The 27,807-nt window shown below is 43.3% G+C and overlaps 1 protein-coding gene across 2 annotated transcripts in view; it reads left to right on the top strand.

Moving 5' to 3' along the window:
* AFTPH (aftiphilin) overlaps positions 1 to 11,077 on the top strand; it is a 47,152-nt gene extending 36,075 nt beyond the window's left edge. For both annotated transcript variants that reach the window (XM_035110253.2, XM_035110252.2), the window contains one exon: positions 850 to 11,077. In XM_035110253.2, the coding sequence (XP_034966144.1) occupies positions 850 to 994 (145 nt within the window). In that variant the 3' untranslated portion in view covers positions 995 to 11,077. The remainder of the gene's footprint in view (positions 1 to 849) is intronic.
* The last annotated feature ends 16,730 nt before the right edge of the window (positions 11,078 to 27,807 follow it).

The raw sequence follows: 27,807 nt of genomic DNA, 5'->3' as shown, positions 1-27,807 counted from the left end.
AATCAAGCTTTCTGCAGTCACCTGTGCTGACATTTTCCTTCTGTTCTATGCCATGTCCATTTAAGAATTCCCTTGAGAGTTGTGCTGCAAAGAGTCTGCACTTCTAAAATTGTAAACTAAACACAAGATTCTAATGAAATATGGATAACTGGTATCACTTTCCTCTTTAGAAGTCTGAACTTTAGGGACTTTGGGGTTAGAGTGGGCTGCAAGAAACGCCAGGTTCTAGTCATAGTAACATGCCCTCTCTGTTTAGTGTTCATGAATTTCATTTCAAAAGTAGAAATTTGGGGGGGGGGTTGTCTCACGTAAGGTTTTCTGTGAAAATAAGGGTATCCTCACAACCCTGTTCAGCAGTGGTTGAAAGGTATTTCATCCTCTTAAGCTCCTGGATATGCTCAGATACAAATTCTGTATCTTCTATAGGGAAACACATTGGCTAAGATGACTTCCTCTATTCAGGCATCTTTCCACAGTGATTTTAACAAACATGATATAAGATTCAAGAGTTCAACAGATTTCAAATTCTATTTCCTTTCAATTGTGGATGCAGTAACTTAAGGGTTTTGATTTCATATTTAGTTAATAGGTAGTGGGATTTGATCCTCTGGCAGTTGTGTTAAGGACCTGTTAACAGTTCCGAATGAAGCATTGAATATACATGAAATTCTGGATGTGAGGAGAGAACCAGTTTTCTCATTGCCAGGGTTGTAATAAGCCCCATATACCCATAGCCATGTGAGGCAATATTGAAGTGTATGGCACAACTTTCCTTCAGAGAGGTTGCCTTATCTGAAGACCTTTCTCTAGCAATTCTGAGTAACTTTTCTTTTAACTTTTTTTTAATAGAAAGCCCAAAAAGGAAGAACAACTCAGTGAAGAGGCTGCCAAGGTGATTTCTAGCCTACCTGACTTATCTTTCATGCATGCCAAGGTGTTGATGTTCCCAGCCACATTAACACCTTCAAGAAGTTGCCAAGGCAAGGTAGACTAAGGTGAAGTGAATTGGACAATTTCCATTGATTCTTGCCCTAGCCCCCCTTTCTGGGTCCTATGAAGTGATCTTGCTTCAATTAAAAATAATTCAAGTTCAGATGATTTGTTGGTAAGCAGCACTAGAAAGGTATACATACTTATGTATATTTATTTACATATTGGAGTCCTAAATTTATATTAGACAAATGTAAATAACTGGAGAGGATTGAACCTTTTTTGAAGATTTATCCTTTTTTGTTGTGTTGGGGTGTAACCATTTTGTCTTTGTGGAATACACTGGTAGTGTCCTTACAAAACTTTCTAAACAATTTTTAAAAATTGAAATTTCCAACTTTTGCTCTTCATGAAATTTCCCTTTGCCCACCCCCCACCCCACCCAATTTAATAACGTACCCTTGATGAAAATCCTTTTACTGAAAGCTTTAAAGCTTATGATCTTTCAGTAGTCTTCTTTTAAGCAAGCTGAACCTTCTCTTATTCTTCATCTCAAGTGGCTCTTTTCTTTTTCTTTTTTGAAGGGGTGGGATGGGGCTACGTGGTTGATTTTTTTATTTATTTCTTAACTTTTTGACTTCTAACAGTGTGGATTCATCATCATTGCCTTTCAAGAGGTTTGCTGTCAATTCTCTTTAGTTAAGTGATCACTGCCTAAGCACTTGATTCTCGAGATCTATGTGTTAATCAATTTGGTTTGGGATGGAAGGACCAAAACTGTCTAAATGTCTTACACTGAAATATACCTGTTACATTTTTTTGTTATTGTACCACTATCCCTATATTTTGATTTTGCACAGTGTAAATTTGACATAATCATAGATTGCTATGGTTTAGGCTGTATGTACAGTAAAACTATGGGTTGTAAATGTTGGGGAAATTCCTATGGAAAAAAGAGAATGCTATGTAGAACAACCTCTAACAAGGTTTATGTGCATGCCTGAGGTCTTTTTGAAATTTCAGTGTATAAATTTCCTCTTAGCTTACACAAAATAAAAAATAAAGTTATATAGTCTGTTAACGTGTGTAGTAATATTGTTTTTCTTCCTACTTTTACAGTACTGCCAAAGGCAGTAGGAATATCGCTTTTTCAGAGAGAAAAAGTCTACTTGCAGAATATTAACTCTGTACCTTAGCAAAAAGCACAGGGTTGGGGGTTTTTAAGAGCCAATGCATTTTTTTGGTTAACGCATGTAGGAATGTGTTCCTTCTGTTGTACCAAAGTTGTCTGGAAAACCATTTGGGCCATGGCTGGAGTTCATACTGGAAGCTCACAAGAGTCTCTTCCTAGTTAGTCGGGATAGGTCAAAGAGGTTGGTAGTCACTTGTAGGTTGCTCACCGACTTCAAAACTCTTCACATAAGGGGCACACTCATTGTGACATACAGTATAATCTATAACACTTCCGCCTTCTGCAGAGAAAAAGGTAAGGTTCCCTGCTAACTTTTTCTATCCAGTGCCATTACAAATACCCTTTCATAGAAGAGCAGTGCTTTGTAGTTTCTCATTTTGCCTTTCCCCCTCTGAACGCTTCCTAAAAACCCAGACACATAGTGATGAGTTATAGTTATGCTTCAAGGCAGTTCAGGCAAAAACATTCCTTTTCCTTTTTAAACCAGGCATTTGACTTTTAACAATCTATGGCCTTTTAGAGTGGGTGGAGTGTTTTAATGTGTTTTTTTTCTCCTGGTTTTAACGTATGCATTTTTTAAAAGTTGTTTTGTAAGTTGCTTTGAATTGTTGTGGTATAAAAAGAGCTACTGATACATTTAATTTATAATTATTATACTTTGTTCTGTCTTAACACCATATTCTCTATAGCAGGGGTAGGGAACCTAAGGCCTGTGGGCCAGATGTGGCCCAATTGCCTTCACAGTCCGGCCCATGGACGGTCCGGGAATCAGTGTGTTTTTACATGAGTAGAATGTGTCCTTTTATTTAAAATGCATCTCTGGGTTATTTGTAGGGCATAGGAATTCATCCCCCCCCAAAAAAAAATAGTCCGGCCCACCACATGGTCTGAGGGACAGTGGACCGACCCACAGCTGAAAAAGGTTGCTGACTTCTGCTCTATAGTGTTGATTGCTTCTCAATATGGAATGAAATTTTTGGTCGATATTTTGCATTAACAATGTCTTTTAAAGATATTAACTCTCTTAAATATACAGGCACAGCCTTCTGAATGCCAATAACAGTAACATCAGATCATCTTACTGTATTTATAAGTATTCTTTCCATTGCATCTCTTTCTTGTGTCCCAAATTGTTTTGCCTCTTCATACTCGCACCAACTGTGAAAATAGCTGCCCACATAAGCCACATTTTCTAATAAGTTGTGGCCAGTAGGGCAGTGTTAATACAAAGCCACTACGCAATGCTGAACTCACTCTTGTAAAAAGCCCACCTGCTTTAACAATTTGTAGAATATATTCTCTATAAAGCTGATACAATTCATTAGTAATAATGTTTTCTAGCCTCGAACATCCTTACAACTATTTTTCTTTCTTCCCACTTCTAACAACATGTGCTGCATAGTAAAAATAAGTGCTTTTGTTTCTGTGCCCTAAAATACTTGGTAAAAAAGAATTCACCCTAGTGGTATAGCTGCAGAAAAGAGCTATATAGCTATTGTCTCAGGACGGTGGTTAGTAGACAAGGCTGGTAGGATAAGCTATTGAAGGCTTTCCAGGAGGGGGATGGAGTAGGAATGCCAGCTGCAAGCTGAGAGCTTCTGTCTTCACACAATTGCCCTTACTGGCAGCTGCCCATTTGTCTTGATGTGCAAGGGCTGGTGCTCCAACAGAAACAGGAAAGAGATGAGGAGAAGGAGGTTGTCTGATAACTAATGTTCAAAGTTAGTAAAGGTTAGTAAAGGTAAAGGGACCCCTGACCATTAGGTCCAGTCGTGACCGACTCTGGGGTTGTGGCGCTTATCTCGCGTTATTGGCTGAGGGAGCCGGCGTACAGCTTCCAGGTCATGTGGCCAGCATGACAAAGCCGCTTCTGGTGAACCAGAGCAGCACACGGAAACGCCATTTACCTTCCCGCTATAGTGGTACCTACTTATCTACTTGCACTTTGACGTGCTTTCGAACTGCTAGGTTGGCAGGAGCTGGGACCAAGCAACGGGAGCTCACCCCGTCGCAGGGATTCGAACCGCTGACCTTCTGATTGGCAAGCCCTAGGCTCTGTGGTTTAACCCACAGCTAGTTAGCTATCCTTTTTATCATAAGTCTTCTTTTTTGTAGTTAACTTTCCTCACTCTGTCCCCGATAGGACAGAAATCATGGTCAAAGTGTCCATTTGTTTTAAGCTTGGTTACAGGCTCTCTGTTTTATAGAGAAAGTTTCTTCTTACGCAGATTCTCTCTTTCTCTCTGTTCAATATGTATAATATACAGAAAGAGTGAAAGTGGTATAGAACAGTGATGGGCAACTCAATCCAGCCCAATTCCATAACCACCTTTGCCATACAGCTCATGTGCTATTTTGCATTCAAATGGGGTCAAGGCTCTTTACTGTAGATGGGAGCTAAGACCTTCAGAAACCTCTACTTACCGGTACTGTGCCCACAAGCACTAATTTTCTTCTGCTGTAGGAACTGCTAATATTACATCAAGCTCCATGTGATGTTTCTGTTGGTTGGCAAGCAAAAAAAAATATGTATATGAAAAGGAGAATTCCAGATTGCCAAGATCCAAGTTTGGGGCAATTCCTCTTTGGTGAGATAACCCCAGCAGAGATTTAAATTCTCAAAATATGCAGCAACGTAAAGCATGCAAATGTAGGCTGTTATGCCTTTCTATGTTCCTTCCAAAGTTCTCTCTCTTCCCCTAGCATGGAAAAAGACTACATGTTTGGTAAGTTAAGAATGGCTTACTTACAAACTGCTCAAAGGTCTGGTTCATGTGCTCAGTTAGGCAGTAAAACGTGGCTTCGTTACAGTGGTGAAAGTTCCTAAATTGGCATAGGTACTCAAGGAAGGCTTGTTAGAGCCATGCAGTCTGAACTTGGAGCAACCATCTCAAACCCTTTTACACACTGCACTTCTCTGGTAGACTGAAGGGGAACAATAGGCTTGACTAGCTTCATCTCAAGGTGAGGGGTTATGATTTAGCTATGCCTATGGTGTAAACGAAGTTTCTGTGTGCTGCTCTGGTTTGCCAGAAGCGGCTTAGTCATGCTGGCCACATGACCTGGAAGCTGCCGGCTCCCTCGGCCTATAGAGCGAGATGAGCGTGCAACCGCAGAGTCGTCCGCGACTGGACCTAACGGTCAGGGGTACCTTTACCTTTATGGTGTTAACCCCTTTTTATAGACTTAAGCATGTTGGTTATATGAGGCTAGTTATCCCACAGTTTCCCATGTCTGTTCCTCCACGGGGGAGAGAGAAAAAACTTTGAGGGATAATTTTTAGTGAATGGAATCATAAAAAGGAAAAGAATTGAGCAGGTCCTCTCCCTGCCACTCATTCCCTTCACTCCTAGCTGCCAAAACTGCTTTGCCAGGGTGGGATAAAATAAGGAGTGGGAAGGAAAGAATCATCTGAACCTCAGGTATACCTTCCTCCCCTTTAGAACACCTCAACTGCTCACTTGCATTTCCCTTTTTCTTGACACACTCACAGAAGTGATAATGGGAGGACTCTACCAGTCAGTCCTTGTGCCTTGTGCTATCCAGAAGTAGCTAAGGAGAAAAGTCCTTGCTGCTAACACTACTACCGTAGTAACTTTTAAGGAACAGTGCCACCTAGAGACTGTATCAGAATATATTGAGCTAGCCTGCACTTGATTAACTTTAAGGTTGCCAGTGGAGAGTTCATTAGAGTATACAAATTAATATCCCTTTCCTATGTGCAGCTACCATTCAGTGGAACGTGCCCTACATTATTTGTCTTCAAAATCTGATGTTTTAAGGTTTCGTGCACATGGAACAGTAGTACACCCTTCTTGGAATACTTATTATGGTAGAAACGGTATGGCTTTACTTCTTTCTTGGTGTAATATATACATTAACAACATGTGAAGTTGTGTTCTGCCTTAATTCACTTTATAACCTCGGAGTTTGATGATTTTTAATTTCAGCATTACTACCAAGGAACATGGTGCTGCAGAAACAGAATGTCTGCTCAAATGTGGCTACTGTACGTACAGTCAATTTAGTGACTCTTTTGGGGGCTTTCTTTTATAAACAGTACATTTGTCACTATCACTATATTGACTATTCTCTATAATAGTAAAGCACTTTTAAACACACCAAGCACTTTCCAAGCACCAAGCACATGGTTTGCAAAGCTCCTTGCTCAGAGCTTCCCAGTTGCCTGACAACCAGCTGACTGCCAGGCATTTTGGAAGCACAACACATTGACCCATGTCAATCACCAGATGTCAGATAATTGACTGCTTTGTGCTCCTGCTCACTTTTGAAAGTTGGCTTGTAGGGCTGGCTTGACCGCTAAGCCAAAAACGTTTCCTACCCCATTTACTGCAGCGAATTATGTGTAACTAGTTCATTTTGTGCAATCCGCCTCAAGACATGCAAACAAGATTACATAATTCTGCCAATTTTATGGATAACGGAAATATTCCTATATCAAAGAAATATGTCTCATTTTTCTGTATTAAGAAATGGAACAATCAGACCGTTTTACTTCGTCGTTTTTTAAAATAAAATAATAATTTATGCTGCTTGCTACACAGAACAAAAGAGGGATGGGAGTGTTCTTAACTAGCAACACATCTTCACTGGGAATTTGCAATGTAATTTTTGCAGATTAATAAAATTAGACATGTGGTTCTGTTCAGCTTTATTAGATTCTTCTTTCTCTTGTTTGTTCTTCACTTCTGCCTCATTTATTTTAATCCTTTGTGGCTTGCCTACAGTAATCTTCCTACTCCCAGTTGGTTTGTGCTTATGTCACTATAGTTTGGCCACTGGAACCATTCAGGGGTGGTTTGGCCCTGTCTGCAGCTATACTGCACTTAACAGAAATCTCCTTTATATAAAAGGGCTTGGAACTAGTCATACATTGCTCCTCTGAATGGGTTGCTGCAAGCCTGTAGCCAAAGCATACAGCTTTCAGTCCTCACTCTTCCTCAAATATTACACAATAATGTATTTGGATCAGGCTAGAGATGTACGGTCTGTCCTTGGTTCCCACTAGATTGACTCAGAAACAAGATGAGCTGTTTACTCCAAAATCGGTAAGTAATTCCCGAACCAATTGGGACAGCTCCTGATAGCAGCCTACAAGAAAGCAAAGCTGCTTTGAAGAGCTGCCTTTGGGAAAACTGGAGGTGGTTCCCTGTGAGGTTGGGCTACTATCGCTCCCCAGCATTAAACATAGGACCTTCTGCAAGCAAAGCAGATGGTCTACCGCTGACCTATGGCCTTTTTCAAAACAGTTCCCTAGCAAAGCCATTGAGTAACATTTTCTTAAGGAGCTGCTTTGAAAAAGGCCATAGGTCAGCGGTAGACCATCTGCTTTGCTTGCAGAAGGTCCTATGTTTAATGCTCCACATCTTTAGGTAGGGCCAGGAAAGACCCCTGCGTGGAATCCTGGAGAGCAGCTTCAAGTTAGTGAATACAACACTTCGCTAGATGGACTAATCGTCTGGCTCATTCTAAGGCAGCTGCCCCATGGAAAACTAAGGCTACATCTGTGCCATACCTTTAAACAGCCACTATATTACTTTAAGTAATGGTTTCCCCAAAGAATCCTGGGAACTAGTTTGTTAAGGGTGCTGAGAGTTGTAAGGGGACCTGTATTTCACTGAGCTACAATTCTTCAAGTGGCTTAACCATCAGTCTTTATTTCCATGGAATTCTGGAAACTGGCTTTGTGAGGGAAATAGAGATCTCCTAACAACTCTCATCACACTTAACATACTACAGGTCCCAGGATTCTTTGGGAGAAGCCATGACTGTTAAAGTAGCATGATAGTGATTTAAATGCACAGTGAGGATGTGGCCTCAGGCTGGGGAGCAAGAGTCCACCTTCACTCCATGGGGTAGTCTGCACAAGTGGTCTTTTGTCATCCAGCTCCAACTTTAGCTAATTCTTCAGACCAAGTTTTAATTCAGGGTAGAAGAGAATTCAGAGACTTCTAATGCTGGTGTCTTGTTTGGGGTTTAGCATTATCAAATGCCTAAAACTAATAGCCTTGGCTTAGCACCACTTGATCAGACTAAGAATCCATCTATTCAAGCACTCTGTCTCTAAAGGTGGCCAGTTAGAGGCCTCTGTATATTCACAAAAGGGGCATAAGGCTGGTGACTATTCTATTTGCAAGCATCTGGTAGCTTGAGGTAAACTACCTTGGTACATGGAGATTCTACATACCTATGGTAAGAACCGTCGGTAGACCTAGCCTCCGTAAGCTTTTCTGAACTTTAAAAAGCCATCAAGTTTAGCTTCAAAAAATGGCAGAGTTCTCCTCCATGGAGGAGACTCGCCAGAGTGGTGCATGCTCTAGTTATCTCTCGCTTGGACTACTGCAATGCGCTCTATGTGGGGCTACCTTTGAAGGTGACCTGGAAACTACAACTAATCCAGAATGCGGTAGCTAGACTGGTGACTGGGAGCAACCGCCGAGACCACATAACACTGATCTTGAAAGACCTACATTGGCTCCCAGTACGTTTCCGAGCACAATTCAAAGTGTTGGTGTTGACCTTTAAAGCCCTAAACGGCCTCGGTCCAGTATACCTGAAAGAGCGTCTCCACCCCCATCGTTCTGCTCAGACACTGAGGTCCAGTGCCGAGGGCCTTCTGGCAGTTTCCTCGCTGCGAGAAGCCAAGTTCAGGAACCAGGCAGAGGGCCTTCTCGGTAGTGGCTCCCGCCCTGTGGAATGCCCTCCCACCAGATGTCAAAGAGAAAAACAACTGCCAGACTTTTAGAGGACATCTGAAGGCAGCCCTGTGTAGGGAAGCTTTTAATGTTTTATAGATTATTGTATTTTTATACTTCTGCTGGAAGCCACCCAGAGTGGCTGGGGAAACCCAGCCAGATGGGTGGTGTATAAATAATAAATTATTATTATTATTATTATTATTATTATTATTATTATTATATGGGCACATGCAGCTTCACTAGACTGCTAGTCCAAAGAATAAATGCAGCAGCTGAGTTTAAACTTGGCAGCAGCACCTCCTGCAGCACCCATAAAGTAATGATCTGCGTCAAGTGCAAGCTGACCATAAATGGTCCTGGATATCACCAGTGCCTGCTTGTAGCAAGGCCAGTAACCCAATTTGTAATCGGCATGTACCTTCCCCCCCCTCTGTCCCATACCAAATGTAATGGGTGCTCCCTATGGAGGATTGTATGGGAGGTGGGTGGTGCTGTGGTCTAAACCACCACTTGGGCTTGCCGATCAAAAGGTTGGCTGTTCGAATCCCTGCGATGGGGTGAGCTCCCATTGCTCGGTCCCAGCTCCTGCCAACCTAGCAGTTCGAAAGCATGCCAGTGCAAGTAGATAAATAGGTACTGCTCCGGCGGGAAGTTAAACAGCGTTTCTGTGCGCTGCTCTGGTGTCAAGTGTTCCATTGTGCCAGAAGCGGTTTAGTCATGCTGGCCACATGACCCAGAAAAACTATCTGTGGACAAATGCCGGCTCCCTCGGCTTGTAAAGCGAGATGAGTGCCACAACCCTGGAGTCGTTTGTGGTCCCTTTATGGAGGATTGTATGCTCAATTCTTCTCTCTCCTTCCTTTGTGGAAGAATCAAGCTGCTCTTTAAAGCAATCCAATCCACTCTCCATGGATGGTGGAGGGGAAGCGTGCTCACCTGCTCCACAGGGAAAGCAAACAGCTTGAGGGGTGAATGAAAGTGGGCTTTAACTAAATCAGCCTGCAACAGTGGCTTTAGCAAGAGTTTTCTTTCTTGTTTTTTCCAGCATGTGATCATGTAACAGGACTGGAAATGGTTGTCTCCATTGTGAATAGCTTGTTAACATGGACAATAAATTATCCCTTCGCTCAGCCTACACGGAAATAGTTTAAAAGAGAGAGACAGTCTGACAATCCAGCTGCTGGTCTGCATGTGGCATCTCAGAACTGTTGTGAAGGTGGCAGAGTAAAGGCTGGAATTCTGACAAACCCAGCCAGCCATTTCTGTCATCAAGCACTTTAGCTTTCTCTCCTCTCCTCTCCTCTTCCTTTCTCCTTTCCTTTCCTGCCCAGCAACTTCCTCTTGACTGGAAGAAAGAAAGTGATGGGGGAGAGGAGACCAAAGCTGCAGGCTGGAAGTGTGAGCCTGTGTATCAGGAAGGCTGGATTTTCATACAAGAAGCTATTCCTCCTTAGATTCTGGAGCTGTAAGCCCAGTGAGTGAAAGAGAGCTCCATGGACGAGGTGAATGTGATCTGGAAGTTCAGCAGGAACTTTCAGTTCAAGCTTCTAGTTCTAGTACCTAATTAAAAACTTAAAAATTGAATCCCTGCAACTTGTGGAGGGGGCCCATGTGTTTCCATTATGAGGCAAGCCAAGCTTGTACAATTGACACCCCTTGCTATGATTACTTCCTTGGATCCTATTGAAATTATGCAATAGATAGGACTCCCTTCCATAGCTGCCAAGTTTTCCCTTTTCTCACGAGGAAGCCTATTCAGCATAAGGGAAAATCCCTTAAAAAAGGGATAACTTGGCAGCTATGCTCCCTTCCTTTTCACTAAATGCACCATTACCCAAGGAAAGGTAATGTAGATAGGGATCTCAGTTCAGGAAAATGTTGTCGTTGTTGTTTAGTCGTTTAGTCGTGTCCGACTCTTCGTGACCCCATGGACCATAGCACGCCAGGCACTCCTGTCTTGCACTGCCTCCCGCAGTTTGGTCAAACTCATGTTCGTAGCTTCGAGAACACTGTCCAACCATCTTGTCCTCTGACGTCCCCTTCTCCTAGTGCCCTCAATCTTTCCCAACATCAGGGTCTTTTCCAAGGATTCTTCTCTTCTCATGAGGCGGCCAAAGTATTGGAGCCTCAGCTTCACGATCTGTCCTTCCAGGGAGCACTCAGGGCTGATTTCCTTAAGAATGGATAGGTTTGATCTTCTTGCAGTCCATGGGACTCTCAAGAGTCTCCTCCAGCACCACAATTCAAAAGCATCAATTGTGGTGCTGGAGGAGACTCTTGAGAGTCCCATGGACTGCAAGAAGATCAAACCTATCCATTCTTAAGGAAATCAGCCCTGAGTGCTCCCTGGAAGGACAGATCGTGAAGCTGTTAGGAAAATGTTAGGCTTAGTTTGTCTTGAAAGTAAAGGGAAATTTTAGTTGTGACTTTAGTCCCACTGTGATCAATGTAAATTAAGCATAACTTTCTTGGACTAAAATCTATCACATTCCAGTTTTAAAGGACAATGCTCTGCTTTATTTGTCTTCATTGTTCCAATTTACAATTGTGTACTGTTATACTGAAAATGATCATCATAAGATTAACACTCATTATGTAACGAATGTAAGCTAATAATTAGTATATTCTACACTGAATACTATAACGCTGAGATGATGCAAGAAAGCAAGAGAGATCCAAGGTTGTTAGCATGTCTGAAATAGATTGCAATTTTAAAAAATCAAAATTTCAACATTTTCTTTTATACTTAAACATTATAGGAGTCAATTGCTCATGAAGCTTTCCCCCCTTACTCGTTAATTAATTTTATTACGATTGAAATACAGTCAATAGTGTGTGTAAGAGCCTTGCTGGGTGGCGAGTTTTATCTCTCTGCTACGTTATCGTCAATCTGGCATGCTGGAATTATTCCACTTCCCTGCAATTGCAATCCTCTGTTAAACAAGTGATGCATCTATCCACCACTGGCCTGCATCATCCAGCTGGCTAAAGCAGACAAAGCTCCACTGCTGCCTTCAATAGTCAGGCTTGCTTGGATCATTAGAAGATCTGGTCTAACAGGTTTGTCTGTTGTGAAATGGAAGAGTAGACTTTAAACTACATAAGTACAGTACGGCTGCCAACACACACACACACACACACACACACACACACACACACACACACACCGATTCTGGCAGGACTCTTTTGCCTCTCCTGTGCCACATGGCAGGCAGAAACTTAGCAGGGAGAACTTTTTCTATCACTGCATCAGATGTGACCTGCTTTATTTATGTTAGGCATTACTACTACTACTACTACTACCGGAGCCCAACCAAACTGAAGATGACAACTCTAATAGCAATCATAGAGCCCTTCACTCATAAAAGAGACACAAACCAGCTTTTAACATGTAACTGATGGGTTCAAACACTCAGCATTCAAAGACAGGCTGCCCTGGGTGGGAAGAAAGGGGGAGCAGAGCACAAGGAATCTAATATATATATATGTGCTTTGTGTATCCACATCTAATCTTGTCCCTTTCTTAAATTAATTTATTGGTGTGTGCTCTTCTTATCTGCCAAATCTCAGGACGGTGAAGGGTGCGTGTGCTGTGTCCTGTTGTTGTTGTTGTTGTAGTGATGGTGGCACTTGCCCTTCTTCTGATAGGAAATGCTATGGGGGGGCACAAAAAATTGGGGTCAAGGAGGGTCAGTTGGTGGGGAGTGAGAAATGTCTCTATTTTTATCCGAAGGGTATGTATACAATAAATATTAAAAATAATGCTTTATGGTATTTTATTTCACATACATACAATTTATAGGCTGCCCCGTAGCCAAAGTCTGCTCGCAGCTCACAGAGAATAAAACAAACAAAATTAGCAATCAAGCAGCAAATTTTGCAGCAGCGACTTCATTGAAAGCAGAGGTTTAAAGAGAGCTCTCAACTGTTTTTGTTTGTTGGTTTGTTTAAACAAGCCACTAGAAGTCAAGGGTGCTGTTAGGAATTGAGCTATTGCCTGAAGGGTGATGCTTCCGCATGGAAGTACCGTATGGGTGTGCGCAGTTGTTGTCTTTCTCAAGTGGCTGCGTTGACAGCAAGTCAAGAGAGGGAGAAAGCTAGTCCACGGTCTCTGAATGTGGTTGTCAGTTATGGTTTGGTAATGCTGCGGGGTTACTATCTTGTGTGGCCCAAATAATTCACCAACAAAAAGGAAAGAGGAATTAGGTGGGCAAGGAGGCTCCAGCAACCCCTGCGCCAATGGAAAAGATCCTTTGTAAAGTAATGGAAAGAGTTACCCTGATGAATAGGAAAGGGGGAGGCTGCTGCTCTGGGAGAAACCCGCCCCACTGTTCTCTCCATAATCTACCTCGGATCCCTAGCCAGATGCCACTTTTCTTTGCCAGAACCAGTTCCATATGCCTGCATATCCCACAAAAGACGAAGCTCCAGGACACATAAAGGACACATAATGATGGAAATCAGCAAGTGTAAAACCCCACTTTTCCTTAGGACGTCCCCATTTTCATATGAGAAATGTTGGAGGGTATTGAGTTATGCAACCCTCAAGCCAAAAAGTTAAGTAACTATGCAACCTTTACAAGACATCTGAAGACAGCCCTGTATAGTTTTAGTATGTTTTTATATATGTTGGAAGCTGGCCAGTGTGACTGGGGCAACCCAGCCAGATGGCTGGGGTATATATAATAATAATAATAATAATAATAATAATAATAATAATAATAATAATAATTAATAATAGAATAGGACATCCCTATTTTAATTGGAGAAATGTTGGAGGGTATGCATAACCATTGATAGTTTTATCATATACGAATTGGTCTTTCAAAGCCATCCAAAGTCGGTGGCCAGCACTTGATCTTGTGATATGCTTGTGGTATACAGCTACTTTGAAATATGCTCTAAGCACAGATATTTCCATTCTTATTCCATTATAAATCTGTAATACAGAGTGCAGAAGTAAAATAACTGCTGCTATCACAAGTGATGGACACTTTAGCACAGTGAACTTCACATTATTATGAAGCCGTCCTGATTTATTGAGGTCAGGTGGTGTTAAACATTTCAGCTGGTCAAGATCTCCCATTACTAGACCAGTTTGAGAACTATTGATCAGGTTTCATGCACACTATGGTGCTGTGGGTGGGGAGGGGGATGTAATAGATGCATCTCGGGATTAACACAACAACACTTACAAAAGACTTAAAAGTTAGGTCAGTATTATTATCCCCATTTCACTGAGAGGGAACTGAGGCTGAGATAGAGAGGACCTAGCCAAAGCTACAACATGGGCCCATGGTTGACCTAAGGTTCGAAACCAGGATGTCCTGCTGTAGCTTATGCTTTTAACCACTGTCCCAAGAAGCTTTGGTGCTGCTGGAGAAAGGGTGGGTTAAAAATATAAGCAGGACCCTGCCCCAGCCAGCTGAGATCCACACATCCCTTTCTTGGTCCACATTTTTGCCTTGCCTGGCCACCCACACTTAGGGTTGCCAGACTCAATAGAGGACAGGACCTCTGTGCCATTAATTGCCCTGCTCTCTTTTGAGTCTGGAAACCTTAAAGAGAAACCAGCAGACCCTTTGTTTAATTTCCAAGCAAAGGGTCTGCTGGTTTCTCTTTTCAGGTTTCCAGACTCAAAAGAGAGCAGGGCAATTAAAGGCACAGAAGTCCTGTCCTCTATTGAGTCTGGCAACCCTACCCACACTAGGCCTCGCCTGCTTCCAGGAAGCAGTAGGAGGGGGAACAGCTGCATATGTCAACAGCAAAGGCCCAGGATGGGAGAAAAATAAATTAAGCAAGGAGGGCAGCACCCCAGAGAGTATAAAGGGGCAAGCAGAAGGCCCTCTTGGGATTTGTGGCTTTGAGCAGCTCTGCCCTGAAGAATCTGCAAGGGGATATAGAGCATGTTGCTTTGAGAAGGTTGGAGGAAAGCACCCTTCCCCACCCAGACCAGCTGCATTTCAATTATTTTGACCGATTTAAGTTGCTAGGCCTCCTCCTCCTCCATGTGCACATGAAAGCTTGCCTTATACCAAGAACAAACTTAGTTGGTCTCTAAGGTGCCCCTGGATAATTTTTTTTATTTTTATATATATTTCGACTGTGTCAGACCAACAAGGCTACCTACCTGATTGATTCCTGACCTGACTCTGACCAGATAAGATTGTTTCTAACCCATGAAGGCCCAAAATCCTTAGAACGAGGTTGCTAGCCTGTGGCCTGCCAGGTGTTGTTGGACTACAACTCCCACAATGCACTGGCAGGGGAAGTGCGGTAGCCCATTGGTGGAGCCATGAGCTATGCAGAAGGTCTTAAGTTCAATCCCCGGCATCTCCAAGTAGGACTGGGAATTTGCCCTGCCTGAGAACCTGGAGAGCCGCTTCCAGTTGGACAATACTGCTGCCTCAGACAATACTGAGGTAAATGGACCAGCGCTTGGTCTCAATATAAGGCAGCTTCTTATGTTCTCATGTCCCTGCCCATGGGCAGTGCTGGCTAGGACTGGTACCAGCTGGAATCCAGCAATTTTGGGAGAGACAGAGGGAGCTGCCCCTGTGGGTTCATTTTTTAAATCTGCAAATACACTGGAACCTCGACCTACGTACAGCTCTGCTTACGTACGATTCCAGTTACGGCCTTCGACTTATGAACTTTCCTCTAGATATGAACAGAGGCCTTGCCAACAGCCCGGAGCTCAGCCGGCCGGCTGTGGGACAGCTCTGGGGCCTCCACCACCGGGGAGAGGCCTCTGGTTTGCCGGAGCTCACCCCGCCAGCTGGGGAGCAGCGCTGAGGCCTCTGCTGCCGGGGAGAGGGCCCCCATCCCACCCCCGAAGCTATGGAAGAGGTGCCGCCTGCAAGAGGCACAGCAGGGCGCACTGCAGCCCCCAAACCCCGCCGAGGAACTAACCTGAGGAAGTCCAGAGAAGAACCTGGCCTGGCAAGAAAAAAAAGTGACCCTGGCCAAAGTGAATCAGCTCTTTACTGACCCTTGCCCCACCCCCAGCTTGTAGCCAGGTAAGCCCACTCACCCTCAGTGTACGTAAGGAAAAAGTGCTATTTTTTCAACTACAATACTGTCTTTATTTATTTTATAGTACAGTACATTGATTATTGCCTTCATTTTATGGACTAAGGTCTCGTTAGTAAAATCTGTGCTAAATTGCTGTTTTGGGGGGTGTTTTTAATCGTCTAGAACGGATCAATTCACTTTTACATTGTTTTCTATGGAAAAGTACACCTCTACTTATGTACGTTTCTAGTTATGACCGGACCTCCGGAACGGATTATGGTTGTAAGTAGAGGTTTCACTGTATAACTAACATAGGCCCCATCTGCACTATACATTCAAAGTAGTATCATACCACTGTAAACAGTCATGGCTTCTCCTCCCAAATAATTGTGGGAACTGATTTGTTAAGGCTGCTGGGAGTTATCAGGATACCCCATAGTCCTCTCACAGGGCTACAGTCCCCAAAGTTCCCTGGGAAGAGGGATTGGTTGTTAAGCCACTCTGGGAACTGCAGCTCTGTGGGGGAAGTAAGGAGTCACCTAAAATCCTCATTTAAACGGACTGCAGTTCCTAGAATGCTTCTTAATATGGTACAGTACTGTACTGCTTTAAATGCATAGTGCAGATGGGGTCCTAATCATTGTGTACACACTATACCCTTAAAGCACATTTGAAGCACATTCTTTCCCTCAAAGAATTCCGGGTACTGTAGTTTGTCAAGGGTTGTTGGGAATTGTAAATCTGCGGGGGTAAACTACACTGCCCCTTAAGAAACTACACTGCCCCATAAGAATGTGTTTCCTATGTGCTTTAAAGGCATTGTGCTTTTGGGACTGCAGCACTTTTGCCTCTGTTACAACACATGCCACCCATGTTGCCACAATAGCATAGGACTGTTTTCTTAAAATCAGGAGACTTCTATATTATGCCTGCTTTTGGGAGTGAGGAAGAAGGGCCTGTGAGAGATTGGGTGGTATCTTGTTTACATGAATCACCATGGGAATGAATGCCATTGGAATTTTTGCTGCTTTGAGGTAATTCCCGATTTTACTTCGTCCTACGAACATGAGTTTGACCAAACTGCGGAAGGCAGTGGAAGACAGGAGTGCCTGGCGTGCTATGGTCCATGGGGGTCACGAAGAGTCGGACACGACTAAACGACTAAACAACACAAGGTCCTTTTACCACATGGTGAAGGGATCCTAGATATCTAACCTGCACCAACAGTGTTTTGATTTTGTTTTGTTGTTATGAGGGCTCATGTGGCTATAGGGTGGGGTGCAAACGTGAATAAATGAATGGATGAAGAGCAAGCCTGATGCCACTCCTTAAAAGGGAGGATAGAAAATTAGCGACACTTGTCACTTTAAGATTTTGGTATGCCTAGCAATGTAGCCTGAGAGAAGTGAGAAGCAAGTCATCCCAGCCTTAGCTCCTTTCACTCTCCACTGTTAACTTTGCCCCTTCAAGATAAAAGTTGCAGACCTTCCAGAACTGAACAAGTATGCTAAAGTTCTCAAGGATTTGTATGTAGATTGAAACCATAGGTAATATTAACCACATGTTCTATTTTTCATCACAGAAGGAAAGCAGGAAGGATGAAGTCTTGCAAGATCCCTTTTGGTTAATGAGCTTTGGTTATTTTGACCTCTGATGCTGCCCCTGAGATGATAATAATAATAATAATAATAATAATAATAATAATAATAATAATCAATAATAAAAATAAAGTTTATTATTTATACCCTGCCCATCTGGGGAAACCCAGCCACTAAGAGAATTTTCCTCTAAAGTCTGCTGAGATGTATTCTTCTGCTGTGAAATGTTGGTTATTCTGTTCGAGAGAGAGAGGAGTTGTTTTTGGATATTGTCTTGATTATTATTTTTAAATAGGAGAAGATCTTGGTGCTTGGGGAATCACACTAACACCCAGATATTTCTTGAGTAAGTAAATAGACCGTAGCTTTTTAAAACATCAGAAAGTCAAATGGCACCTTAAAGACTAATAGTTTATTATGGTATATGCTTTCATGGACCAGAGTCTACTTCATTAGATGCATGGGATGTTAATTTAATTTGGCAGGTATTACACACACATGTGCATAAAGAAAAAAAGTTTGTAGTAATGTCCGAAGGAAATGAAAGGGAAGAAATACAGATTGAGTTTATTGCCTTAAATAGTAAATGTATATAAAATACCGTAACTACAGTGTCCATTCACAACATTCTGTTGATGACAACAATGACATCCTGGCATTGGTGAGCTAATTAACACTTGTAATTAGATGAAACCCCAGAACCTCAATTAAAGCCATAAGCAACAGACCTAATTTGTAGGCTGCTAACAGTGAAATTCTATACTGTACATGTTTCCCTAGAATTAAGTCCCACTGAGTTCCATGTGTCTTGCTCCTACGGTAGGTATGTGGATATAGTAACGCAAACTAAGGCTGCAAACCTAACCCATAGCTGCAGTTTGATGGAGTGAGACAGCCAGTAACAAAACTTGGTACTTGAGCTGGCCAGAACAAAAGGTGGCGAGGGGGGCAGGAAGAAATGCCCATGGTAACACCTTCACTGTGCCAAGATTACAGCAGATCCTGACCCAGCCAAGTCCCGACCCCATTTGGGGCTCTCTGCTGGCTGCAATTTGGGGTGTTCCTTACTATAGGCCTTTCCTGCTATTGGTAGAGGCTAGTGGAGCAGGACAGGGTTGTGAAGAGGGATCCTCCAGCACAGCAGATTAGGGAACTGGATTGCACCGATGCAATCCTAAGCACACATACTAGGGGACAAGCCCCACTGAAGATGGTAGGACCCCTGGATGGTTAAGTCCAATCAAAGGCAACTATGGGGTGCGGCACTCATCTCGTTTCAGGCTGAGGGAGCCGGTGTTTGTCCACACACAGCTTTCCAGGTCATTTGGCCAGCAGGGCTAAACTGCTTCTGGCACAACGGAACACCGTGATGGAAACCAGAGCGCATTGAAAGGCCGTTTACCTTTCCATTGTAGTGGTACCTATTTATCTACTTGCACTGGTGTGCTTTCGAACTGCTAGGTTGGCAGGAGCTGGGACAGAGCAACAGGAGCTCACCCCGTTGTGAGGATTCGAACCAACGACCTTCTGATTGGCAAGCCCAAGAGGCTCAGTGGTTTAGACCACAACGCCACCCATATCCCCTGAGTACATAAATTTATAAGTAGAGCACAAGATGAGGAATGCAAATTTGTGTTTCTACCAGATAGAATGATCAGCTACCCAATATCAGAATTGGCCTCCACCGTCACTTACGGACTCATTGTTAAAACCGTGTTTATTGAAGACAATCTTACTTGGCTACGAGTGATCGCTAAAGAAGAAGAATATCAGATTTCCAGGGAGAACCCCCACAATGCTTCAAGCCTTTTAGCTAGTTCAGTGTTTCTGTCTTAAAATGACTTACAGTACCTTTTGTTTTCTTTCTCTCTCTCTCTCGTATGGAGGTTTTCTTTTTTGCAACATTCACATGACACTGTTGACATAAAAATGCCAACCTGTATTTCATAATACTTAAGTTAATCCTGATTCAGCTTTTCAGTGGAAAATCTCATATGTTAAAAAAAAAACCACCACTGTTACAATATATTGCCAGCCTGCAATATGTGAACAACTTTTGCAAGGTAAAGTTCTTGTCCATCTGTCTGTCTCTCTACCATCCTTTCCATCTGTAGGAGCTTGGAAGTTCCACCTTCCCCAAACTCACATTTCCACTTTCAAACTTTACGCAGAGATCTCTGTATCAAGAAACCATCTTTGAATAAATAAGCACCAACTGACCATCTTAGGCCATCAAGAAAAATTAGCATTATTTTATCATATCCAGATTCTCATCAGGTACTGCTTTGAGAGCAGACTGTGATAATAGACCTATTGACAAAGAAAGCAGACAGCAAACATGCAACAATATACCGCAGTATATCTCTGTATGCTACCCTTTGTTCTCATGATGAAGCTTTTGTACTAAGTGGCTTATTGGACAGGTCTCCCATTGAGGAGCAATGAGGGGATTTTGAACATGCAGCAATAAGTTAGCATTTGGGTTTTGTTACAGCTATAAATATATACATCCTGTTATATAGCATTACATCTGGAATACCTAGCAGTTGTTATGAATTGTAAATGAACCCCTTTGTCTTGGCACTGGGCTGTCTTTGCTGCATATTGCAAAACGCTGGTATATTAGCTCATCCCGTTTTGTTAACCTCAGTCGTATTTCTGTCTCCTTTTAACATTTTTACCATGCCCCCTTATATTGTGACAAACAAGGAATGCATTCATTCTTGTGGATCCTGATCTGAAGAATCTTCCTTTAAAAGCTTAGTGCCAGGGGGAAAATGATAGACAGCTACAGCCACTAGCTCTTTGATCTTTACATAGCTTCTGATACCATCAAAAGCTCCGTTGGTTGGGACTAAGGAGTGTGACATCGCTGTGGTTGCATTTCTACTTGTAGTACCGCTACCAGAACATGGCATAAACTGGTGCCTGCTTGACCCCTTGACTTTAAGCCATGGGTAGGCAAACTAAGGCCGGGGGCCGGATCTGGCCCAATCACCTTCTAAATCCGGCCTGCGGATGGTCTGGGAATCAGCGTGTTTTTACATGAGTAGAATGTGTCCTTTTATTTAAAATGCATCTCTGGGTTATTTGTGGGGCCTGTCTGGTGTTTTTGCATGAGTAGAATGTGTGCTTTTATTTAAAATGCATCTCTGGGTTATTTGTGGGGCATAGGAATTCATTCATTTCCCCCCCAAAAATATAGTCTGGCCCCCCAAAAGATCTGATGGACAGTGGACTGGCCCCCTGCTGAAAAAGTTTGCTGACCCCTACTTTAAGCTGTGGAGTGCTGCAGGCTTCTCTTCTGTTCCCAATGCTGTTTAACATCTACATATCAAGGTATTGGGAGTGGTCCTTCCAGTTTGGAGCATGATGCCATGTGATCAGTTTGCTGTTGAAACCCAGCTCTAGTTCCCTTTACCAGCTGAGTCAGATGAAGCTATGCATGTGTTGGACAGATGCTTGGATGCAGTGGAGGGCTGGATGAAGGCCAGTGGGTTGAAACTGAACCGTGACAAGGAGGCCCTGTGGGTAGGTAATTCCCAACTCTGAGAATTGGGTAGCTTGCTTGTGCTGGATAGGGTTGCACTGAAGGAAAAGATTGTAGTCTGGTGGTGCTCCTAGAGCCATTGCTGTTGCTGGAGGTTTAATTGACATTTGGGGCAAGGGGTGCCTTTACCTGCTATACAGCTGATTCACCAGGTTCTGGTAATCCTGAACAGGGAAAGTCTTACTACCATGATACTGTTGACCTCTAGACTGGGCTATTGCAGTGCACTCTCTGTGGGGCTGTCCTTGAAGCTGGTTCAGAAGCTGCAGCTACTGCAGAATGTGACAACTAGGCTTTTATCCGAGGTGGCCTACTGCAAACATATAATACCAATGGGGGGGGGCTGTATTGGCTGCCTATGGGCTTCTGAGCCTGCTTCAAAGTTTATACTGACTTTACAAAGCCCGATAACACTTGGTTCTGGGATACCTGAAAGTACACCATTTCCTCTATAGAGTTGCCATATCTTAAAATCTACTGGGGAAGCTCACTTGGTTGTGCCACCCTTTAATTGAGGCCCTGCCATATACCAATGTGGGGAAGAGCCTTCTTGGTGGTGGTTCCTCGGTTTTGGAACTCCTTCCCCTCTGGAATATGGCTGCTGCCTACTCTAAGTTTTAGAAGCTAGCTGAAGACCTGCTTGTTCACCCAGGCTTTTACTGGAATCTGATGCTAGAATCTGGTGCTTTTATTAGATGTGTAAAAAATATTTATACAAACCGCAAATAACAAGCTTAACTTTAACAAGGCGAGGCAGGACCTCTGTATTTCATGGCATGAATCAAAGCAGAGACCCTTGAACTGTTTTGTATGCCTTTGTGTGCCTTGGTGCCAGTGTCTGTGAAAAGCAAGTATTGTCTCTAAGCCACGATGTGAGAGGGCAGAGCAGCATTGCAAAAATCAAATCTCTCATCTCCAGCTTAAGGAAAACACCAAGAACAGGAGAGATAGGGAGGGTCCCCTCTGCAACTGATAGGTCTAGTTTGCAATTAAAAAGAACAACATACTGTATTTTTCGCTCCATAAGATGCACCTAATCATTAGACACACTTAGTTTTCAGAGGAGGAAAGGGGGAAAGGCCTATTTTTGGGGGGATCAGCTCACAGTTGTGTAGCTTCTTTTGCAAAGAGGAAAAGCCCCATTTTTAAAAGGATCAGCTCAAAGTTGTTGAGTTTACTTTGCAAAGGGAAAAGATCCTGTTCAACTCACAGTTCTGCAACTTTTGATAATCTAATCAGACAGATAATCCAATCAGCCAATCACATGTTGCTGGGGAAACAAACAGCCTCCCTCTGCAGAACATTCAACAATGGAGGCCTGGGCAAGGGGGCGGGCCGGAAGGGAGCTAGCATCCCTTTTCTCCCTCCCCTATCTCTTGCAATCAGCTGCTGAGCGGCTTCCTCTTTCCCTCTTGTTAGCCTTTAGATCTTTCAAAAAAAAAAAAAGCACGATCTGCTTTTTACCCCTGGGCAATTCGGCTCTAGGGACCAGGCATTCGCTCCATAAGATGCACAGACATTTCCCCTTACCTTTTTAGGAGGAAAAAAGTGCCTCTTATGAAGCAAAAAATACAGTAATCACTGGTAGGGGGTGGGGTCTCCTGTGGAGTTTGGCAGATGGAAGGGAGGGCAACCTGCTATGCCCCTCTCCACAGCCCCAGCAAAGCTCCTGCTGATGAGACTGGGGGCTCCCTTGGCCATTTGCCCTTGGCCCATGTACTCTTAACCCAAGTTCAGTGCTTGGGAATGAGCTTTCACCATTGCCCATTGTGTGCTGATCAGCCCTCCTCAGCTGGCTGGTAGCTATGCAGTTCTTGTTCTGTGTAGTCCCAGTGCTAGTGTGAGGGACTGTTTGAAGAAAGGATTTGTGTTACACTCCAGGCACTGCTATCTGTATACTTGGGAGAGTGGGCAAACAGACATGCCGCTCAAAGCGCAGTGCAGGACAGAGCCCTCTTCTATACTTTCATTTTTAGGATTTTCTATTTAAAGACCGGGAAGGGGAACAGGGGAAAGTATGATGTGTATACAGTGGTGCCTCGCTAGACGAATGCCCTGTAAGATGAATTTTCCGCTTAACGAAGAGATTTTTCGAGCGGAGGTTGCCTCGCAAGACGAATTCGTTTTGTGAAAAATTCATTTAGCGAATCACGGTTTCCCATAGGAATGCATTGAAATTCAATTAGTGTGTTCCTATGGGCAAAAAAAAAAAATTAAAAAAAAATTCAATGCATTCCTATGGGATTCGCTAGATGAATTTTTCGTTATACGAATTGACCCATGGAACGAATTAAATTCGTCTAGCGAGGCACCACTGTATATGTATATGCAATAAACGTGTTGGCCTTACATCAGGCACTTGCTTCTCACTGCTCTAGTACTCGGTATGTAAGATGTGAATAAACTGGGGTCACTCCAACATCTCAATCGCAGTGAGACCAGCAGCCAGGGCAGATCAGCCTAATCCCAACTAGATGAATACTGGTTGACAAGACCAGAGGGGAGGGGTTGCGGGCAGGAGCTGTTTCCCCGTGCTTGTGGGGGGGCGTGGTCGGCCCCCTGCATCAGCCCCATTCCACCGTGGTGTTGAGCCCCTCAGCCAGCCAATAGAGCTCGCTGGGGGATGGAGTCTGGCTGCATTTAAGCGGCCGTGGCGGCGGGAATCCCCCCCCCCCGCTTCCTGCTTGCATCGGGTCTCCCGACCTCCCTTTTAGGCTTTGCTTTGCTTCGACCTTGCTATGGACTTCGGTTGGTCGCCTTTGTTGCCCAAAGGGCCTGGTAGGAGGTTTTTTTAATCCATGTGGCAAATTGGCACCGGCCTCTTGGTTTTTTTGCCTACCTCATAGCAATTCATCACAACTTTTGGTATTGGCGGTTAGGCATGAATGGAAGTGTGCTGGGCCTGATCAATCAGGTAGCTGTCGTTTTTATGGCAATTGGCACATCATTAAAAAATCCAACAGTCCGCTGGTTCCAGGAACTCTTTTCCTTGTGATATTTTATGGATGAGTTGGGAGTTTGGACCCTGGGTGAGAACTCAAAGGCTAAGAGGGAGGGTGTGTCAGAAGGAAAATGAATTGATATTGATTTATATATATTAGTATCTTCGTACTGATGTAAAAAAATTATATGTAAATGTGTATTTTTGTAGTATTTTGTTTAAGTTGTCTATTTTTGCTTCAGTTTTTTGTACGCCGCTTAGAGATATTTTTAATATATTAAGTGGTATAGAAATTAAATAATCAAAATATTATTTTTACAATATTCTTTTAGAGCTAGGAGAGCATTACAGAATAATCAATAGTACATAGCAGGAATTATGCTCAGGACTACAGTTGTTGATTATGTAGAAGGGATGCTGTAGCCAATGGTACCGGCTACTGATCTGCTCTTTGAAGATTGCAGCCTATGGTTCCATAGGACAAATGCAGAATCATAAAGCACAAATCCCAGCTTCTCAATTAACCTATTACCTGAGGAAGGTGGCAGCAGTTTTACTTCCTGATACGGTCGTGGAGTGAGCTGCAGACTTAACCTGTCATAACTTGTAAATTGTTCTGTTGACTCGTGCTGTTCAAAAATCTTCCTCCTGAAATTATGCATGTCTGAGGCAGACAAGTTTTACCACTGGGTGGGGGAGGGAATGTAGACAGTTATATTTCTGCCAACTTATGCTTGCAAACCTTAGATCACAGTGCCTGCAGTCCGGAGGTTTTGAGTGGAAGCAGCAGCAGCAGCAGCAGCAGCAGCAGAAAACCCCACTCCTAGTTTTGTACATGGATGTTAACGTACAATGAGTTAAGTTGAGCAGATTATCTGAATGCAGATGTTCCTACCGCCCCCCCCCCCACTGGCTCTGTTGCCTGCTTTCACTGAGAAAATACTCTACATGAGGAAGCCAGCATGCATGACTGAAAACTCTGGCTCTAGGTTTTATTATCTCAGAATCCAAGTCACCAGTTATATGTTAACTTCAGGAAGTTCACAGAAGGAAAATTTCAAAATCCCTCCTTGCAGTCACTGATGCTTCTCGAAGATCCTATCCAGGAGTGGGGTGTCAGGGGGCCATCCTGAACAATGTGAAAAGGCATGTGGAGGGGTTGATGAGGGAGGGGGAAGTTGCCAAACTCTGTGCAAGACCTACCCTCTTTGGGGCAATTTCCCCCTTCCTCCAAGAAGCCCTTCACATGCCTTTCCACACCGTTCAGGACAGTCCCTGGCAGTTCAGCTATGCTTCCTTAGGCTAACTTATCTTAGGATCCAAACTACTGTGGTTAAGCATGCCCATGGCCTGCAAAACCATTATTAGGGTGCAGAATATGATTTCTTGAAAATTTCAGGTTTTATTTGGCAGGGGGTAAGGGAAGAGTATAGTTCTCAGGATCGCAAAGGTGACAAGCCTGTCCTGTAATGTAAGTATATGATGGGGCAGATCCCTAACACAAATCAGAACACTGTTGATCCTTTTTAATTTGATAACTACCATTGCAAAAGAATATGTTGCAAATAAAGAACAGTAATTGATAGTGTTATGAGTTGTGGGCGGGGGGAGTTGAGACCCTTCTAATCCCTGGACCCAGCAAGTGTTAAACTATAAGCCAGGCTAGCTTCCTAATGAGGTGAGGAGCCATTAAGAGAACAAAGGAAAGGGGGTCTCTGTGCGAAATGGCAAATGCGAGGGGGAGCCTCCCTCAAATCAGAAATAGAAGGACAAAGCTAGAGTCTGAAGTAGTTTTGAGGCTATGGTGTGAACTACAGGAAAAGCAGCAAGCAGTGCCACACCAGATCTCTACTTGAATGCAAGACTGTGGCTATGGGAGAAACAAGATCAATTTTTGGGTGTTTATGCTGTGAACCTCTCAATCATAGGCTTAGGTTGTGTAATAAGTACAGTATATATAAGCCATATCTCCTAAAGACACCACAGTCTCTGCTGTGCCTCATTCCTAAAGGAAACACTAATCCTGGGTAAGTGCTGGGAAACACTGGAGTCTCACACTGCTTGGAGATTGGGGTGGCATGCAACAATATTTAATGAATGTGAACTGTATGTTAGTTTCTGGGACAATCCCCAGAGTGCTGGCATTCAAAGAGTTGATCTTTAAGGGCCTTGAGAAAGAAAGAAAAGCAAAATCCTGGCTGGCCACAAATGGGGACTAGATGTTCTCATGGAATCTGGGAGGAAACCTCCGTTCACCTGCGTTTCACTTTCTCACGTTGCCAGCTGATAACAGGGCTGAATGGCCTCTTGTAGTCTCATTTTACAGGCCTGTTTTAGGGTTTGCTCTGGTAATATGTATGAAAGGTAAAAGGTAAAGGACCCCTGAAAGTTAAGTCCAGTCGCCTCTGGGGTTGCGGCGCTCATCTCGCTTTACAGGCTTGAGGGAGCCGGCATTTGTCCAGAGAGTTTTTCCAGGTCATGTGGCCAGCATGACTAAGCCGCTTCTGGCTCAACCAGAGCAGCGCACGGAAACGCCGTTTACCTTCCCACCGGAGCGGTACCTATTTATCCACTTGCACTTTTGGCATGCTTTCGAATGGCTGGGTTGGCAGGAGCTGGGCCCGAGCAATGGGAGCTCACCCTGTCACGGGGATTCGAACCGCCGACCTTCTGATTGGCAAGCCCAAGAGGCTCAGTGGTTTAGACCACAGCGCTACCCGCGTCCCCCATAATATGAAGCATCTTGTCTTATTGTGGTGTATGTCTAGAGACTGCTTTGAAAATGTTGATACACCTTTATAAACACTTACTAGCCTTTTAAGAGGAGGAACTGCAAGTTAACATTTGAATAGGCCTGAGAACTTATAATACAGAGCCTTAACTAATTACAGTATTGGCATTTCACAAGGATTGGAAACAAATTCTGAGAACTTCTTTCTCTGAGCAAGCCTCTTCTGCAAAGTCAACCTGGAAAGCTAGGAATTTTTGAATAAAAATTATGCTTGAGCCAGGCTGAGGTCACTTTGGCGCTGTTAATGCAGGAGTTTGACTTCACCCGTGGAGGTGCACTCCATTGTCAGACAGGTGGCAACAGCTATCCTTGGGTACAGTAGCAGCTGTAAATCCTGTCTAGTCTCTCTAGTCAGCAGTGAAGTTGCCTTGGCGTACTTGTGGCTGGTTCTACCCCCTCCTCCCCAATCCACAAATCTCATCCACTCCCCCCTTGCTCTTGCACACAGTATGGTTACTTTCTTTCTCTTTTGACTCCTACTGTATGAAAATACCGAACACTGAACCGAGGACAGCTGTGTTTCTTTTTAAACTGTTTATTGTATAATATAAAACTACAAAAGTAAGACTGCTCATTTCCATGTAATTTGCCCAACTGTTTTTTGTTTTGTTTTGTTTATTACAGCTCATACCTACAAGTGAATACAGTAATCTGGTTTCAGATGTATATGTCTGCAATATTGCATAGAAAAGGCACAGCTCTAAGGTCTGTGGTTTGGGGGTGGGGACAGGGGAAAGAGAAAATACAGCCTTTTTGGCAAAAAACAAGCCCTGTTTAAATAACCATGCACCAAACATGTTAGACTATTTACATATTTTCTCCCCCTCACCCCTGAATCTCTGCCTTCAGACAGTCTAGTATGAATTACACTGTTAAGCATTTATGAAGTGTTTTTTATTTAAAAAAAGCTTTTTAAAAAAACAAAACAAAACCCAGAATTTGTATTAGGATTATTTTTAGCATAACATTGAAAAACAAAAGGCTATAAAATGAGCTAAAATTTCCAAAATAAAATTCAGCCATAATATTATAAGCATTGTAACGTTCAAGAAAAGCAAGATACTGTTTGTGT

The sequence above is a fragment of the Zootoca vivipara genome, chromosome 3 (genome assembly GCF_963506605.1).
Source record: "Zootoca vivipara chromosome 3, rZooViv1.1, whole genome shotgun sequence".
NCBI lineage: Eukaryota > Metazoa > Chordata > Lepidosauria > Squamata > Lacertidae > Zootoca > Zootoca vivipara.
The sequence above is the reverse complement of the archived record's forward strand: the minus strand, read 5'-3'. Positions and strand labels throughout refer to the sequence as shown.